The 19,007-nt window shown below is 38.2% G+C and overlaps 1 protein-coding gene across 1 annotated transcript; it reads right to left on the bottom strand.

The window, feature by feature from the left end:
• Positions 1 to 3,990: 3,990 nt before the first annotated feature.
• On the bottom strand, positions 3,991 to 16,067 carry TRAPPC6B (trafficking protein particle complex subunit 6B). Its single transcript, XM_060096290.1, has 6 exons — positions 15,683 to 16,067; positions 9,991 to 10,058; positions 9,132 to 9,249; positions 8,096 to 8,179; positions 5,919 to 6,012; positions 3,991 to 5,177 (listed from the first exon to the last, which is right to left on the bottom strand). Exons 1-6 carry the CDS (start codon positions 15,761 to 15,763, stop codon positions 5,146 to 5,148), a joined length of 477 nt encoding a protein of 158 aa, XP_059952273.1. The 5' UTR covers positions 15,764 to 16,067; the 3' UTR covers positions 3,991 to 5,145.
• Positions 16,068 to 19,007: the final 2,940 nt, after the last annotated feature.

Here is a 19,007-nt window from a genome sequence, read left to right as displayed (position 1 = left end):
ACTCTTCCATAGCTAGTGGCTGAGCATGTTCACTACTCACACAGAAGAATTAACATTCCTGAGGACTAGAAACATAAAAAAGAAGGCAATTTTGCATGTACAGAAGACCAGTGGTATAAGAAATTATTTGAATGCAGTTACATCTGTATTTTCCAGCAAGCTGTAGGATCTCTAATATTTAACTGAGAACTTATTTTTCTAGTAACTCAACTTGGCATAAGGATATTTTTCAGGAATGTAGAAACAAATAAAAGATATTATAAACCACTAATGTAATCGTAAATATGCAGACTACCAATATATCAGTAGCTTTAGGGTTTATCGAGCCTTTCACAATTAAAAGTATCTTCTGATTTTAATGAGAAATTGAAGAGGAAAATCTTTTCCAACTCTTATCACAGGTAGAAATCTTTAAGTTCACTGAGAAATTACACACTTTAAATACAGAATTTAGAGGTAGTTATTTTGAAAATAATAGCTACCAAATGGTAATTTAATCAGGTCCACGCGAGCATGGACCAAGTAAATTAGATTGCACCTGTATTTGTTTTCACGTAAAGGATTCATTACTTCTTTTGGGCAGGAGGACATTATGCATTTATTAACTTGCAGTAATACTTTTATTAAAGTTATATTCATTTCTTCTTTTTAAAATGAAATAAGATTATTTCATCTGTGTCTCTTAGCAGAATAAGCCAGTTAGAGGCCAAATTAGATGAAAAGTGGTTCCGGTTATCGGTTTTGCCACCTGGGGACAAAGATATAAAAACGTGTTAGAAATTATTGAGAAAGATCAAGTTGACCTGTGTCCATTTTAAGATTATATTTTCTTATACATATTACCAAATTCCCACCAGATTTTTAAAAATAATGTTTCCTAAATAATATGCCTTAGAATATTGATTTATGTGAACTTTAGTGTTTTTGAAAAAAATGGTACTCTAATCAAATACTAGATTAAACAAAATTAAGCTGATTATTGATTTTTCAGAACTTGTAACATGCCATTCATGTGCATTAAATAAAGTTGACAAAAGAGGATGAATAAAATGTATCTGATCACAGTACTCATTTTTCAAAGAGCGCTTTGAAAAACTTTAGTAGGTTCTATCCAGTTTCTTTCTTAACTTTGCTGACCCCAAAATTTGTGCCAATCCCAGTTTCTGTAATCAGTTTGGTGCTTACCCAGGCCTGAGTTGAACTCCCATCCTACAGCTATATTCTAGTAGGACTCGGAAAACAATTCACCATGTAACCTTGGCTCTAGGATTTTGTTTCCCTTAGGCACTGTATGTTGGGTTCTGCTGTGGACTGAATATTTGTGTCCCCCCAAAATGCATATGTTCATGTCCTAACCCTCAAGGTGATAGTATTAGGAGGCAGAGCCTTTGGGAAGTGATTATTCAGTCATGAGGGCAGAGCCCTCCTGCCTTTGTAGAAGAGACCTCAGAGAGTTAACTAGTTCCGTTCTGCGAAGTGAGGACACAGTCAAAAGACATCTGTCTGTGAACCAAGAAGCAGGCCCTCACCAGACAACAAATCTACAGGCGCCTTGATCTTGGACTTCCCAGCCTCCAGAACTGTGAGAAATACATTTCTGTGTTTCATAAACTGACCAATCTGTGGTATTCTGTTATAGCAGCCCAGATGGACCAAGGCAGGTTCTGATGACATCTCCAGGCTTAAATTCCCTTAATGAGGTTTGACTGGTAGACACAAGGGATTCAACTATGTCATTATGGTTAGCATAGGCCACTGACTAAATAGTTTATAAATGCTGTCCTCATAGTTTGTCATTCGTACAGTGTAGTTTTTACTTTTGAAACATACATCTGCTCTTCAACACAAGTTTATTATTCACTTAGGGCTGTTGATGACTATAATTAAGATAGAAAGTTGTACAAAAGGATACCCAAATAAAAATATCTTTATTATGGGATTACTTTAAAATAATCTAATGCACAATTTACTTGTAACTTTCAAGTCTTTTTGATATGCTCACAATCGTATTTATATTCATAATGTATATAAATATATTATATATTTATATATGTGTTTATATATAATATATACTTATATATATATTTTATATATATATATTTTTTGGCCTCACTGCAGCATGTGGGACCTTAGTTCCCCGATCTGGGATCAAGCCCGTGCCCCCTGCATTGGGAGCATGGAGTCTTAACCACTGGACCACCAGGGAAGTCCCCATAATGTATACTTTATATATTGCATGTGCAGTATCCTGTAACAAACTGTTTTCTCTTAATACCAGTTAATATCATTCCATGTAAGCAAATACATGTAGATCTATTTCATCCTTTTTACTGGCTGCACAGTATTTGCTTGCATGCCAGTACAAATCAAGTGCCATCAGTGAGCACAACCAAATAGTGCAAATCCTTATACAATGGACAGTTAGGTTGTTTACACTTCTTGGCTGTTGTTAATAATGCTGCAGTGGACATGGGAGTGCAAATAACCCTTCAAGATCCTGATTTCAATTCTTTTGTATACTCTCAAGTGGGATTGCTGGATCATATAGTTCTAGTTTTAATTTTTTGTGGAATCTTTATACTCTTTTCCCTAGTGGCTATATCATTTTACATTCCCACTGAGAATGCACAAGGGTTCCAATTTCTTCACATCCTTGCCAACATTTATTTTCTGGGTTTTGGGTTTTTTTTTTTTTTTTTTAATGGCTATCCTAATGGGTGTGGTGTGGTAACTAATGGTGGTTTTGATTTGCATTTCCCTCATTAGTTATGACACTGAGCATCTTTTCGTGTACCTGTTGTCCATTTGTATGTATTCTTCGGAGAAATGTCTATTTCAGTGCTTCATTCATTGTTTAATTGGGTTATTTGGGGGTTTTGTTAGAGTTTTAGTTCCTTGTGTACTTTAGGTATTAACCCTTTACCAGATACATGGTTTGCAACTATTTTCCCCATTCCATAGGCTACCTTTACACTCTGTTGTTTCCTTTGCTATGCAGCTTTTTAGTTTGACATAGTCCTACTTGTCTATTTTTGATTTTGTTGCCTGTGCTTTTGGTGTCAAATCCAAGAAATCATTGCTAAGACCAATATTATAAAGGCTTTTCTCCTATTTTCTTGGAGTTTTAAAGTTTCAGGTCTTAAGTCTTAAACCCACTTTTAGTTGATTTTTGTGTATGGTGTAAGGGTCCAGTTCCATTCTTTTGCATGTGTATATTCAGTTTTCCCAGTACCATTTGTTGAAGATATGTTATTTTTTCTACTATTTTTTTTACTTTTTTCCTACTATTTTTTTTTCTATTTTCCTTTATGATTTTCTGCATGTCTTAAGTCTTAGATGCACTTTTAAGATGATTTTCGTGTATGGTGTAAGGGTCCAGTTCTATTCTTTTGCATGTGGATATTCAGTTTTCCCAGTACCATATATTGAAGATACGGTATTTTTTCTACTATTTTTTTTTTTTACTATTTTCTACTTTTTTTCTTTTTTTTTGTGGTATGCGGGCCTCTCGCTGTTGTGGCCTCTCCCGTTGCAGAGAACAGGCTCCGGACGCGCAAGCTCAGTGGCCATGGCTCACGGGCCCAGCCGCTCTGCGGCATGTGGGATCCTCCCGGACCGGGACACAAACCCATGTCCCCTGCATCGGCAGGCGGACGCTCAACCACTGCGCCACCAGGGAAGCCCTCTACTATTTTTTTTTCTATTTTTTTTTCCTACTATTTTTTTTTCTACTATTTTCCTTTATGATTTTCTGCATGTCTTGAAAAGGCCTTCTCTACTACAGGATCATAAAACTAACCTCATATTTTCTTTAGCACTTTATGGTTTTACTGTTTTAAATGTAAACCTTTAAATGTCTTCCCCGCTCCCTACAGAAAAAAAGGAAATTCAATATTCCCATACTTTTTTTTGTATAACCTAACTTTCCCCTCGTCTCTACTAAGAGAGACTTCTTTTTGACTACAAGTAACAAAATACACAACCAAAATGTAGATTGAACAATATAAGGAATTTATTATCTTACATAACAAAAAGTCCAGAGGTGAAGCAATTCCAGGATTGGTTAATTCAGAAGCACAATTCAGGTACTTTCTATCTATGTACCCTGCTATCCTCAGTATGATAGCTTTCATCTCCATGCGTGTCCTTCCATGGTCATCAGATGGGAGAGGAGGTGAGAGATACACTAGATGAGCACTGACCCCAACCCACTGAGAAGATATGGTCCCATGAATGTTGGTGTGACTAATCCAATCATCCACCCCTATGCCCTTGGGGAAGACTAAATAAGGGAAAAAAAAGATAAAGATGTTAGAATCTTCACCAGCACTTTCACACATGGAGAGAGAAATTGAAAGTCAAGACTGATAACAGGAGTAAGTGTAAAAATTCCTTCCTCAAATACCTAATATTCTTTGGCCCTGGAGTCACTGAATTCACATCTTTATCTCACTTTATCTAGATATATATTTCACTTCATTACATTAATGGAGCTCTCAAGAACTGAATTCTATTAAAGTGAAATAAAGTTTTTAACCAATTTAGGCAGTTAAATATATATATATCATACACAACACACACACAATGTATATAATGAAATCCTTATACAAACATAAAGGTTCTTAATAGAAATAAATTATAAGCAATAAAATAATAATTAAGTTTAAATTTTAGTGTACTCTTTGCTTTTTTTAAATAACTAAAATTCATAAAACAAAACCAAAATTTGTTCATTCTTACCGAAAAGATTCTGATTGGTACATACTTTTTTATGCTAATTTACCAAACCCTGAGTTTTGTTTCTTCGTCTCTGGTTAGATACATATCACTCTAAGCAAATAAGAATGTTTAAATAAGGGTCCTGCATTGGTGTTTACTTATTTGAAATTAGGTTTTCATTCTAAATAGTTTCAGTAAAGTGTATGTTACAGTAGAATGTCTCTTTACCTGTTTTAAGGTCTGTGTTAAATTGATAAAATACACCCTTACTCCTGCTTAAGAGTGCATCTTTTGTTATATAAGTTAGCAAATAGCTTATATCAATACAAATGTCCAACAATGTAATTAAATCATTGCTACTTGAAATACTTTATACAGGAATAATTTATCTCTTTACACTATAGAAGCCTTGCATTTCAGTAGTTTCTATAGCTTCTGTATCATCACTTGAAATTTACCTAAAAAAGAAAACATGAAAAATCATTCTTTGATTTTAGGTACAAGGAAAACAGGCCTGAACATCAGTTTCCTGCTTCATTTAGTAAGTAGTTTCAGTCAAGAAACTTGCTATATCAAACAACTTTTCACACTCTTCACAATATTTGATAAAGTCAATTTCGTTTTTATGAGATGATTATCTGGTTTGTGAATGACTACTTTTGTTTCTCTGTGATTCCTACATTTTAGGTATTTAATTGCTAATTACTGTGAATAGAAAGGAAATACAGTGATGCTCAAAGCCAATTTTATTCTTGGTTGGTAGCTCTGGTGGAAAGATCTTTGGAAAGGAGTTTAGCAATAAAAGACTAGTTGGCTTTATTTAGCTTTATATAATAGATATTTTCTAGAAAACTGTTTAAAAATTTTTTTCAACACTATAAGGAAATTTGCCATCTTAAAAGAATACTGCAGAAAATTTTCCTTTAAGAGTTAAGAATCATTTCTTAAGTTGTCTTATAAATTTGGATTTCCTTAGCACATTTTCTTAAATCACTATTATGAATTTTAAAATCATTGACTATGAATATAAGTATGCTACATGTTACTACATTAAATGTTAAAATTTGATAAAAGTAAAATGAAATGGTTTTAGCATTTTAAATGTTCTCTAAGTAACAAAAACAAGAAACAAACAAAAAAACACCAGACCTGAAAAATAATTGCTAAAAACATTTGTAAGAAATGTGAATTCAACTTACAGGCAGGCATTGAAGATACTTCAGCTGTTACAATACTTTTTATCCCCAAGTTTGATAAGCCACCTCTGATTAAGCCACATGTAAATGCTAAGTACTAAAAAGAAAAAAAAGTGTAAAATATATTAAGGATTTACTAAGATAGTAAAGCTATTTATAAATGATAGTTAAACCTTGATATTAATAAGTCATTGCTGTTTAAGAAAGGGTTGTGGAAGAATTTTTCAAATCATTGAAAATTATGATTGTGACAAAACCAAGCTGGAAACCAGTTAGAATTAGTTCCAGAGTCAGCAGAGGTGATTTGTGTCTACCTTCAGTGCTGCCTGAAGGGTTCTAAATAGACCCTCCTTGTGGAGTGATTTGGGCTTTTTGGCTGCTTTAACCTCCCATGGTTCTTTTTAATTTTGGCCACGCCATGTTGCTCGGCTTAAGGGATCACAGTTCCCGACCAGGGATTGAACCTGGGCCTTGGCAGTGAAAGCCCCAAATCCTAACCACTAGACCACGAGGGAACTCCTGCTCCCATGGTTCTTGCCTGTTTTCTGAGCCTTCCCGTCATTTCTGTAAGCTAACTAATTATTATTCCATTCAATCAAAATTGGTTTCTGCTTTCTACAACCAAGAATCCTGACTTGTTCAAGACTTGTAGCCTGCCAAAACAAAGACTTACCTAGTTTAAAACATCAAAGCGCCAATGTTGAGAAACCCTGTCATATGGAAACAAGGAAGGGAAATGGGACTATGCCACAGCAGAGACAGCCAGGACAAAAATGAGAACCAAAAATCAAATAATCCAAGAAATTTTTTATTGTCTACATTTTGCATGATATTCAACAACACTACTATGTATCTATGAATAATATAGAATATTATTATTTTATAATTAATATAAATAAGTGGGTACTGATAAGTAATCAGATATGGAGTCATGAAACTGTAAGCTGGGAGAGAACCTAGAGATTCTTTATAATATAGGTATTATTATAATCAATTTTATTAATAAGGATACTAAGGTCCAGAGGGGTTATGTAACTTACCCAGTGTCACAAACCTATAAGTTGTGGAGTTAGCTTAAAATCTAGATTTATTTGGTCCCAAGTTCATACTCTTTCCACTACACCAAACTGCCTTTGTGTTAGATAATTTAGATATGGGCAGATTTTACAGATAAACAGCAGTTTATACATACTGCCCAAGATATTTTATAAGTACCGCACACTAACCGATTGCGCCACTGGAGCTACGCTTGCCCAAGATATTTTAACCACTTCAAAGGAACCCTTACATTAAAACTTGTCAGCTTTTCTTTAATACATCTGGTCTATTTATTTTATTTTATTTTATTTATTTATTTATTTTTTTTTTAAAAGGAACTTCCCGGACCGGGGCATGAACCCGTGTCCCCTGCATCGGCAGGCGGACTCTCAACCACTGCGCCACCAGGGAAGCCCCACTGGTCTATTTATTGATTCCTACCTGAGACTGAAAAAAAAATAAATGAAACACAGATATACTTAACACAAAACATGTATTCTTAGAAACAAATGTTAATTATATTAAAAAAATTTTTTTAATTTACTGATGGAGATTATAAACATGAACTCTGAGGTGAATAATTCTGCATAGCTAATACCAGCTTTTTTAAGCTTGAGTGTCTTTTCTGATGTATCCATGCTATATTCGAGAATCTACCATTAAACTACATTTTTTTTTTTTTTTTTTTTTTTTGCGGTACGCGGGCCTCTCACTGTTGTGGCCTCTCCCGTTGCGGAGCACAGGCTCCGGACGCGCAGGCTCAGCGGCCATGGCTCATGGGCCCAGCCGCTCCACGGCATGTGGGATCCTCCCAGACCGGGGCACGAACCCATGTCCCCTGCATCGGCAGACGGACTCGCAACCACTGCGCCACCAGGGAAGCCCCTAAACTACATTTTTAATGGCATTTAAACTACAGTGTTTCTTTAATTGGTCATCATAAGCCTACTTAGCTACAGGTTAATGTAAGTTGTTTCAATATGATGAACACCTCCTATTTCATTGAAAAGTGTTTAAACAAAAGGAACAATTTAAAAACATATTTTGAATTCAAAAGTCTGTTGTGATTGGCATTGTACTTTTCCCTATGGTTCTACTTTTTTCATAATAAAAAAACCCCGATCTTCTATTCCATTAAATACCTTTGATGCATGTTCTAAATACTGTTTTCCTGCAGACATTTGAGTAAGCAGGCGAAATTTGTTGTCCTGAAGTACATAGATGCCCTGTTCCAAAAATAGAAAAACATCCAAAGTCAATGTAATCTGTACTCTTCCCTTCAAAACAATTTAAGAAATTTTTAAAGTTATTAAAACTCTCCTTTCTGTTGGTCAAATTTTCTTTATATGAAGAAGTTTTGTAATGTTCAAGCTGAAGAGTTCAGCATTTTATAACACTAATATTTATTGAATGCTTTAAGATACTGAAGATACAAAGATACCTAAGACAGTTCCTATCCTTAAAGAACACATTCTAGTGCGAAAGAATCAGAAATACATGTCTGGGTGAAATTAGCAGCTATATGTTATTAACTCATACCTAGAAAGCCAAAAATCATAGTCACTTCTTCCTATTAGCATTTCAGGTACTTCTAAGCTAAGGTTGATACTGTTATCTGAAAAAATGAATTCTATTGGTAGCTACAAGATACATTATATTCATTTTTATACTTTATTAAAATGCCAAATATACTCCAAATATTTCCTTGAGTTTTATAAAATAAATCTATTTTATGCATGATTTTCCATGCAACCTATTTTTATTTTAACAAAATATTTTAAGAATAAGAAATATGACAGCAACTAAACAGGCAAGAGTTATTTAAGAGTTAAATATGCTCTATAAATTAGCCTTCAGACAAATATGATATATTTCTAGTTCTGCATATTGTAAGTAATAATAATGAAATAATAAAACCTTTATCATTCTGATATCTGCTACTTTTTAAAACTTAAAATTTAATTGAGGGAAAGGGACAGCTATAACTACTGATAATTGTCTCTTGCTCTTTATTCACTATACCCTATTAGAGAAAAAAAGTAATGACGTATTAATAACATATAAGAGAAACATTCCAAAGTTGATGAGAAATTAAGTTTTATATAATAAGTAAATCACTAAAATACATTTATATTAAGTTAAAGGACTTAAAAAATAGGCCTTAATTTATCTAAATACCTGATGATTTGTCCTTAGATTGTCGATTTGTTTCTTGAATACTGTAGTCCAAAAATCTTTACAGATGAACTTCATGATATCTAACTCATCCTTGAACCTTGCAGTATCTTTTGTAAACCTAAAAAGATCAACTAGAAGTAACACTGTACTTTTCCTCCAAAGAAAGCAGGAGGGCCAGATTATTAACTAATTTCCAAATGCCACAACAGCACTGAACATTTACTGACAGTCATAAAGTGATAAGCACCAAGCAAAGTAGATCCCATCTCAATGGGTTCACATTCTGTTATATAATTTGGGGGCTAAAATTAGTCTAAAGGTGTATTAGTCTAACAGTACACAGCAATTTTAGGTACAACTAGCACGTTAAGAAAAAAAAAGCTGAGCATAATCATGGTATTGTTACATAAAATATAATCAGAGTTCAACTATTTCAGATAGTGAGAAAGGAATACTAAAAAAAAATTGATCTATAAATTGAAAGATTATTACATGCATAAACAGAGACTCTAAGGTATGCATTTAAACAAAATTCCATTTAGGTTAAAGAACATATTAGATCTTAAGTAGGAAATGCAGTAAGATTTTAGATGGTTGTTTCAGCATACCAAAGTTTTCAGGAAAAAAGTAAAACATAGAAGATACATATTTTCTTCAAATATTAAAACATGAAAGTTGGATAACTGAGTTAAAATAGCATCAGACCTAAAAAGAAATTTCAATCTGTGAATTAAAGAACAGAATAAATAAAGTTTGGGAATTAAAATTAAATTATCTCAAGTTTTATTCAGTCTTTTGAAATGGATCATCTTTGTTCATAACCTACCTGGAAGAAAATTTTCAAATCCATACTGCTCACCTTTCTATCAATCCTTGTCCCACTCGAAACCCCATGTTTTCCAACTTAGTTATACAGCGTCCATTTTCCTATTTAAAAATAGTTTTGAATAAATTTAGAATGCTAGAATGTAAATATTTATACTTTTTTCACTGAAACATTGTAAGAAAAAGTGAATTACAAGTCATACTTGAATTTTCTTAGTACTAATCATTTTCATAAGGCAATAAGATAAACAGGGAACTGTTATTACTTTTCAGAAATGCCAAAGCCCCTTCCCAATTACTCTTCTCACCTTCCCTGGCTTTTTCCATTTTCCACTCTTCTTCTCTCCTCAGTTATAAAACTGAGGTCATGGTATCGCTTTTGACTTTTTTCTGTCAGTCATTCCCTTTGTGCCTTCACTAAGTTCTATTGTCCCTTGCTTCAAAATGTCTCTTAGAGTCATCCAAGCTTTCCATTTCTCAGTATGTCTTAGTTGATGACCCCACCTTCCTATGCCTGGAATCATGCAATTGCTTCACTCTTCCTTTGATAATCTCATGCACTCTAAGGCTTTAAATACCACCCCTAAGTCGAAGACTCAAAATTCTCTGGATGAACTACAAAGCCCTATACAATCCAGACTCCTGTGCCTCTCTGGCCTCAACCTTCTACTCTTCTTCACTCACTCCATCCAGCTCCACTGATCTCCTTGCTGTTCTTTCTTTATTTATTTATTTTTTGCTGTGTTAGGTCTTCGTTTCTGTGCGAGGGCTTTCTCTAGTTGTGGCAAGCGGGGGCCACTCTTCATTGCGGTGCGTGGGCCTCTCACTGTTGCGGCCTCTCTTGTTGCGGAGCACAGGCTCCAGACGCGCAGGCTCAGTAGTTGTGGCTCACGGGCCTAGTTGCTCTGCGGCATGTGGGATCCTCCCAGACCAGGGCTCGAACCCGTGTCCCCTGCATTAGCAGGCAGATTCTCAACCACTGCGCCACCAGGGAAGCCCCCCTTGCTGTTCTTAATCATGCCAGGCAGGCTCCAATCTCAGCGCTCTTGCATAGGCAGCTCTTCCACCAGATATTCACATGACCAACTCACTCGCTTTAAGTCTTCACTCACATGTCACCATCTCAATGAGGCTCATTTCAACCTTTTAAAATACAGTATCATTCCACTTCAGAAACTCTCTATCCTTGTAATTCTCAAATTGTGTCCCAAGACTAGCAACATCAGCATCACATGGGAACTTGTCAAAACTGCAAATTCTGTAATCCCACCCCCAATTTAGTGAATCAGAAACTGTAGGTGTGCGTCAGCGAGCTGTGTTTGAAGAATCCCTCTTAAAGTGATTCTGATGCTCTATCTCATTTCCCTGCTTGTCTCCAAGGAACTTCTTTCACCATTTAACCTAATGCACATTTTACTAATTTTGTATTGCTCATGTCCCTTCATCCCCACCCTCTCCTAGAATACAGCTCCAAAAGGGCAAGAATTTTTATGTATTCTGAAGCCTTTGCCTCCCGCTACCACCACAGGCCTCATTATTTGCTGAACTCTCTTCTAAGGAACCATGTACGCTACTAATGGGGCTGACTATTAAACCTGTATTTCTAGTACAGACTTTAGTGGACACAGCCATCCAGAGGTCCCACAGGCCCCTCAAATTAGGCGTATTCATCAAATGATATTATCTTAACATTCTCAGCTTGCTCTGCCTCCAAAATTCTTTTAACTTCATCAATGGCACCACCATCTAGTTACCACAACCAGAAAACTTCCATTTTCTTCCCCTCCTTGCTCCCAGCCCTCCACACACACTGCAGTCCTGTGGAGCCTATTATCTACATGCTTTTCAAAATCCATCTTCTCTCTCCTGACTGCTTAAGTAGCTCTTAGCATTCATTTCTCTCCTGGTCTTCAGTTAGAGCCTTCCAACTGATCTCATCTCTAGTTTTTTTCTTCCTTTGATTATCTTCTGTATTTCTGGTATAGACTTTGTAAAAACCAAATCATGTTGTTTCTCTACTGGACCACTCAGCACCGTTCTGTTAATTTCCACACCCATTCCCAAACTTGCTTAGGTAGAATGAGTACCTGTAAGTCATGATGCTCTTTGTGGAACAACCTGCTCTTCGTATCAACAGAATCACCCAGGAACATACTGATAAGCAGGAAATACGCTTATATGCAGACATTCTCAAATCTTAGCTATTGATCACATGAGCTTCTGAATTAAGCCCGAGGAAGAACCTTCTGATGCTGCACTTGTTCATTCACTTTGGCAGCTGTGCGTGCTCACTAGTAAAGTACCAAATTTTTAAGAAAAACTTAAGAATATTTTACCATTAACCTTAAAAAAATACCTATTCTCCATAAATTGGTAAATGTCAAATTATTCAGTTTTTAGATTTAATTCCTCTTCAAGCACAATTTGAAAATCATCGATTGGGAAGGTGAGAACACTGGGTTTTTTTCCTTTATTTCACTTACACTTATGACTTTATGTCTAAAAAGATATATAAAAACCATTTCTGGATGATAGGATTATGTCTTTTTTACATTTTTTTACTATGAAAAATTTGAAGTACACTCAAAGTAGAGACACTAACAAACCCTCATACACCTAGACTTCAATATGGATTCTAATCATCAAGACTACCACATAACTTTTGTTTGTTTTGTTTTTTTAACATCTTTATTGGAGTATAATTCCTTTACAATGGTGTGTTAGTTTCTGCTTTATAACAAAGTGAATCAGTTATACATATACACATATCCCCATATATCTTCCCTCTTGCGTCTCCCTCCCTCCCACCCTCCCTATCCCACCCCTCTAGGTGGTCACAAAGCACTGAGCTGATCTCCCTGTGCTATGCGGCTGCTTCCCACTAGCTATCTGTTTTACATATGGTAGTGTATATATGTCCATGCCACTCTCTCACTTTGTCCCAGCTTACCCTTCCCCCTCCCCGTAAACGCAAGTCCATTCTCTAGTAGGTCTGTGTCTTTATTCCCATCTTGCCCTGTGGACTACCATTTAACTTTTTAGAAATCCCTTTTGCTTATATGGACTTAAAATTTTTTCCCCACCATATACAAATTGCAATAGGAAAAGAAAGTTGTTTTTAGTTTAAATGATTCAAAACTTATGGATTTCCTTTCTCTTATAGGACTACCACATGTCTCAGAATTATCAGTCATGATTAGAACAGCTGTTTTATTTTAGCTAATCCATTGGGGGAAAAAAGAGAGGGATTTTTAAAAAAGGTTTTCCTGGGCAAGAGTTGGAACAGGAAAAGAAAGTAGAAAGAGTAGAATGAAGAGAATTGATTGCACACGTGGTGGGGTCGGGAGCAGAGGTTTTGTGATAAAAAAGGTGTGTTGGGGCTTCCCTGGTGGCACAGTGGTTGAGAGTCCGCCTGCCAATGCAGGGGACACGGGTTCGTGCCCCAGTCCGGGAAGATCCCACATGCCGTGGAGCTGCTAGGCCCATGAGCCATGGCCACTGAGCCTGCGCGTCCGGAGCCTGTGCTCTGCAACGGGAGAGGCCACAACAGTGAGAGGCCCACGTACCGCAAAAAAAAAGAAAAAAAGAAAAAAAAAGGGTGTGTTGCTAATTATTCTTTTAGGGAAAAGGGTATAAGGAAAGCTGACTTTGCACAAACAGCAAATGTCTGCTACTCAGCACTTAGCACAGATGCAGAACATTAACTATTGCTTGTGGATGATGATAAAGTCAGAAGTTTGTAACTTGGAAAAAAATATCTATTACAGATGGATCTGAATGAGAATAGAATTTTCGGGAGTTCCCTGGTGGTCCAGTGGTTCAATCCCTGGTCGGGGAATTTAAATCTCACATGCAGCAAGGCGCAGCCGGAAAAAAAAACAACAAAGGAATAGAATTTGCTTCATTTCCAATACTCTTCCTGATATCTTCCTACTAATATCTCCCCAAAATTAGCGTGTTGAAATCCTAACTCCCAGATAGTATTAGGAGGTAAGGCCCTTGGGAGGTGATTCTGTCATGAGGATGGAGCCCTTAAGGATAGCATTAGTGCCCTTATTATAAAAGAGACCCCAGAGAGCTAGCTAGCCCCTTCCACCATGTGAGCACACAGCCAAAACACATCAATAAATGAACCAGGAGGAGGATTTCACCAGACACTGAATCTGCTGGTGCCTTGATCTTGGACTTCTCAGCCTTCACAACTGTGAGAAATAAATTTGTGTTGTTTATAAGCCACTCAGTCTGTGTCATCCTTGTTATAGTACCCAAAACAGCCAGTATCCTTCTTATAGTTTACAAACTGACAGTACCTCTTCCTCGATGTCCTACAGGTGCCATAAATTCAACCTGTTCAAAATAATTCATTATCATCACCTCTTTCTTCTTTATTCCCTCTCCATCCAACCCAGTGGCTCAAGCTAAAAACCTGGGGATAATTTTTCAACTCTCATTCCTATACCTAATCAAGTCCTAGAGATTGTACCTCCTATCTCTCAAACCTTCTCTCCTCTTCTCATTATCCAGATCTTCATTATCTCCTGCCTGGACTCCTCCAATAATGGGTCTTCTCACTACAAGGACCTTCCCTCTCCAGCCCAAATAATGGTTTATCTTTCTGAAATGCAAATGGAGCATGTCATTCTCCTCCTTAAAAATCCTCCACTGAGAAGGTCCATGTGTTTTAATCATACAGACCTCTTTCTAGCTTCAGCTTTCAAAACTTCTCACTCTCCACCTATTCAATCTAGTCACACTGAAATACTCAAGCATATTTAAATGCACTGCACTTTTTCATACCTCTATGACTTTACCTTTGCCTAGGATGCTTTTCCTGCCCTCACTTTCCACCCCTCTTTATCAACAGCATTATAGAAACTAGAGCTTCTGACTTGAGCATGACTTTGTAATATTTCATTTATAAAATCCTACAACTCCATGATTCCATATCTAATTACCACCCAATACGTTAATTATTCATTGAACACTTATTCCCCAACGACTGTTAGGCAGGGACTTTATCTTATTCATCTAACAATGTCAGGCCCACAATACACGCTTAATATATTTTCTGAATTAATCAATTAGCGAATGAAGACTACCACACATTAGAAGTAACCTCCAGGAGGATGGGGCCATTGTTTCGCTCATTACTATATCCCTAGCAACTAGCTCTGACATATAATGGACACTAAATATTTTTTAAATTAATTAGTGTTTCCTAATTATAGGAACACCTGCAAAGTTTCCTTTGCTTCTACCTCAAATCTCATTAGCCCTCTTTCTTTGAGTTGCCTGGAGTGTTACTGAGGGTTAGGGATGGGGAGGGAGGGACAGGATTCTCAGGCTGGGAGAGGTCTGTCCAGTGGACGACTGGGAAGTGCTGGAAGTGACAGCCGAATTAAGTAGGGGTGCCAAAATCAGCAGTTAACTCTGACGCAAATCATGGTAGGGACAACACATGGAAGGGACAAAACAAATCTGTGGCGTGCCACACACAGATATGGGACTGGACAAAAAGGTATCAAATAGTAAAAGATACGAAAGAGACAAGGATGAAAGACTGAAGACAGCTGACAGGTTCTAAGGCTTAGGATACCTGAAGATGGACCAATCTGCCTACACTTCGGGAGGCGATGAGTGGTGATGGGACGGGGATTAAAAGAAAACTGAGTGGAAACAAGGAGTGTCACCGCAAAAGGACCTCAAGGGCGTGTGGCAGCACTCACCACCTCCCCCTGCTCCGCGGACTTGTACACTCCAGACACCATCTCGTTATGCAGAAGCAAAAACAACGCCTCGTCCGCCATTTCCTGCTTATTCTTCCAAGCTCCGGGTTTAGGCTCCCGTTTGGGCCGGGCTCGGTTCCGGCTAGCGCCTGGGCAGCTTGGGCTGAGCCGCCGCCGCTCGCTCAGTCCGCAGCCCGTCCCTCGTTGCTAGGAGACCGAGAAATTCACTCAGCTTCCCGAAGGCTGATACTGGAATGAGCCGGGGCCCGCGGCGAGCCCACCCCAGGGCCACTAAGTCCTTGGGCAGAACGAAAGGGTCTGACAGCACCGGGAACCTTACCCAACCCCCGGAGACCCCATCCGGCCCTTGGGCGGGGGAGGCGAAAAACAACTTCCGGTCCCCTCTACCCCGGCATTCCGCCAGCTCTATGGTCATAGAGTTCCTTCCGCGGGGTGAACCGCTGGCGCCCAGAGAGGAGGAAGGTTTCTTCCTCCTACAGCATCGAAGGCGGTGGGCGGGGAAGGTGGTAAAATAAGACGGGACCTCCCGCTGCCATCTCTCTGTTAATTAACTATGTTAGAACTGACAAGAATTTCTATTAGCTTCATCAAAAGCTTCCACTTCTGCCATATGTTGCTTAATATGAAAAGTTGTAAAAAAAAAAAAAAAAAAAAAAGAAGCGAATACTGGGACTACCCTAGTAGTCCAGTGGGTAAGACCCCGCGCTCCCAATGGAGGGGTCCGGGTACCATCCCTAGTCGGGGAACTAGATCCCCGCATGCATGCCGCAGCTAAGTCTGGATGTCGGAACTAAAGATCCCGCATGCAGGAACTAAGACTTGGTGCAGTCTAAATAAATAAATAAATAATTTTAAGTGAATAAATCGTCATATTTCAGGCTATAAACTTTAGGTATATTGAGAGATTATCCCAATCCATTTTGGATTAAGCCTGGGTGTACAAAAAGATTTAGAGCCGTTTTGGCCACTTGGAGGTTTACTGGGAGTAGGGTACAAGGGACAAGGAGGATGGAGTAAGCAAAGCACAAGGTAATTTGAATCAGAAAATACAAATTAAAGACTTCAGAAATGCGACGTCACTGTGGGACGGAGTTCATATAAGAATCTATGGTGGATGTGGGACTTAGCCCCTACAGACATGCGAATACATATGCACGTCTTAAATTTGGCAAACTTTGTCTTAAACGTGATGCTTAGCCTATGATTAGATCTTTTCTTAGTAATTTACAAAGCAGATTTTTTTCCCCAATTAATTCATTGCTTCCCCCGAAGTAATATGTCGAGTCTTCTCAAATTGTTAACAATAACCTCTCAACTCTTCATACTCTTTCATATCCCCTTCTAATGTTTGGATCCGTTTTTTCCATCACCTCATAAAATTAAGCATGTAAGTTTCACCTTACCCTTTGAAAAGAAACATTAATTTTGAAGAGTATTTTGCAATCTCAATCTTCTTTTCCAGCACTAAAATTTCCCATATGTGAAATCAGGTCCTTTATGTCCCAATTGCATTCTCCCTCATCACCATCATCAAGGTCAAAGATTAAGCAAAAGACTGGCCACTTACCAAGGTCAATTTCTCAAACCACAATAACATGGTGTTCTTTGGATATTTTGGAGACTAAAGGGGAAACTAATATTTATTGAGCATTACTAAATGTTGAACATGGCATCCTACTGATTATCCCCCATAAATTAGACTATGTTAAATTTCCCAGGATCTTAGTAATATAGTCTACGGAAGTAAGAATAGATCCTACGTTTTTGGCTAACTCTAGAAGCATCTCTCGTGGAAACATTGTTACACTTCATGGTACCATTACCACATTCTCAGGTTTCATGTACTGCCTACTACACAGGATTGTAATAAGGATCAATGAGACAAAGTATGCTCACAATCAGAATCATGTAATTTTTTTTTTTCCCCACACCACGCTGCATGCAGGATTTTAGTTCCCAGACCAGGGGTCGAACCGGAGCCCCCTGCAGTGGAAGCACGGAGTCTTAACCGCTGGACCACCAGGGAAGTCCCAGAGTCATATAATTATTTATCAACACTCATCCTTCTTATCCAGCTTTACTTTTTCTTTTTTGTATAGCACTTAACCCATTTCTCCCATGCTATGTAATTTACTTACGCTTATCGTCTGTCTCCTCACTCTTCCTGCCGCCAAGCTCCTTGTGGGCAGATATCTTTACTGTACACTGACTATCCAAGTGCCTAGAATAGTGCCTGGCAAAAAGTAGGCATTCCATAAATATTTGTTGAGTGAATAAAGTACATGAATGATCTTTGCTCCCTAAGGAGCCTACAGACTCCATGGCAGCAGGAACCACAGTTATCTTGTTCTAAGCTTTTTTCCAGAGTCTAGCTTAACACAGTAAGAGCTTTTAAGGATTGTTGGATGAATTAAAATGGTAACTTGGATTAAATACAGTTGGCCTGCTAATGCTTGGTGCAAGGATGCCTGGTTGCAGATGGAGGATGAGAACACAAGGATTATTGATAATATTGTTTCTGTGGGAAAATGCTTTCTGAGCTACAATTTACAAACACACTTCTGGAACAAAACCCGTTCTCACGTTGGCAGTGCGGGTAGAGCAGAACCAGAAGGTGGACGACACACACACAGCTAACAGTAGCGCTGCTCCCCCAGACCCTATTTTAAACCAACCAGCTCTAGACCGGCGTAGAGGCTAATGCCCGTCTCGTCTGTCTCACCGTCGCTTTTTTTCTTGTAGTAAAGCCTTGCACATAGTCTGATCGATCGTATGATGATTCTGGGCCGGCGTGACCTGGGGACAGTTACGGTATTTCCTTATCAGTAATAACAGGCAGTTTATTCACGCTTTTGGTTTGTGGGGGATAAGGCACGTGAAGTGTTTCACAGAGTACAATACAAAGCAATTGTTAGCTATTATGATGAATGACTTTTCCTCTTCCTTCACTTTTCGCTTCCCTCTCCTCATTTGAGCTTAACCTAGTCAAGAGAAGCCTGCGCACCCCCACCACTGCCTCTCTGGGCATGCGCACCAACAGAACGGCCGCACCCTGTCCTAATCAAATCATTTACCCGGAAAAAAGGGAAAAAAGACTCGCCTGCACCCTACTCTGAGGGGAACAGGTGGTAAAACGATAAGAGGCCGTCATATACAGGTTAAAAGGGCTGCAAAACTCCACTCTCCCCGCCAGAAGAGCCGGCCCGCGAACTCACGTCTCCGAGAGCCCAGAGACTCTCAAATCCGCCCCGGCTCTGCGCTAGAAGCGGAGCCCAGCCACCCGCAGCTAATCGGGGAGGGAAGC

This window comes from Mesoplodon densirostris, chromosome 4, assembly GCF_025265405.1.
Source record: "Mesoplodon densirostris isolate mMesDen1 chromosome 4, mMesDen1 primary haplotype, whole genome shotgun sequence".
Classification (NCBI taxonomy): Eukaryota; Metazoa; Chordata; class Mammalia; order Artiodactyla; family Ziphiidae; genus Mesoplodon; species Mesoplodon densirostris.
The sequence above is the reverse complement of the archived record's forward strand: the minus strand, read 5'-3'. Positions and strand labels throughout refer to the sequence as shown.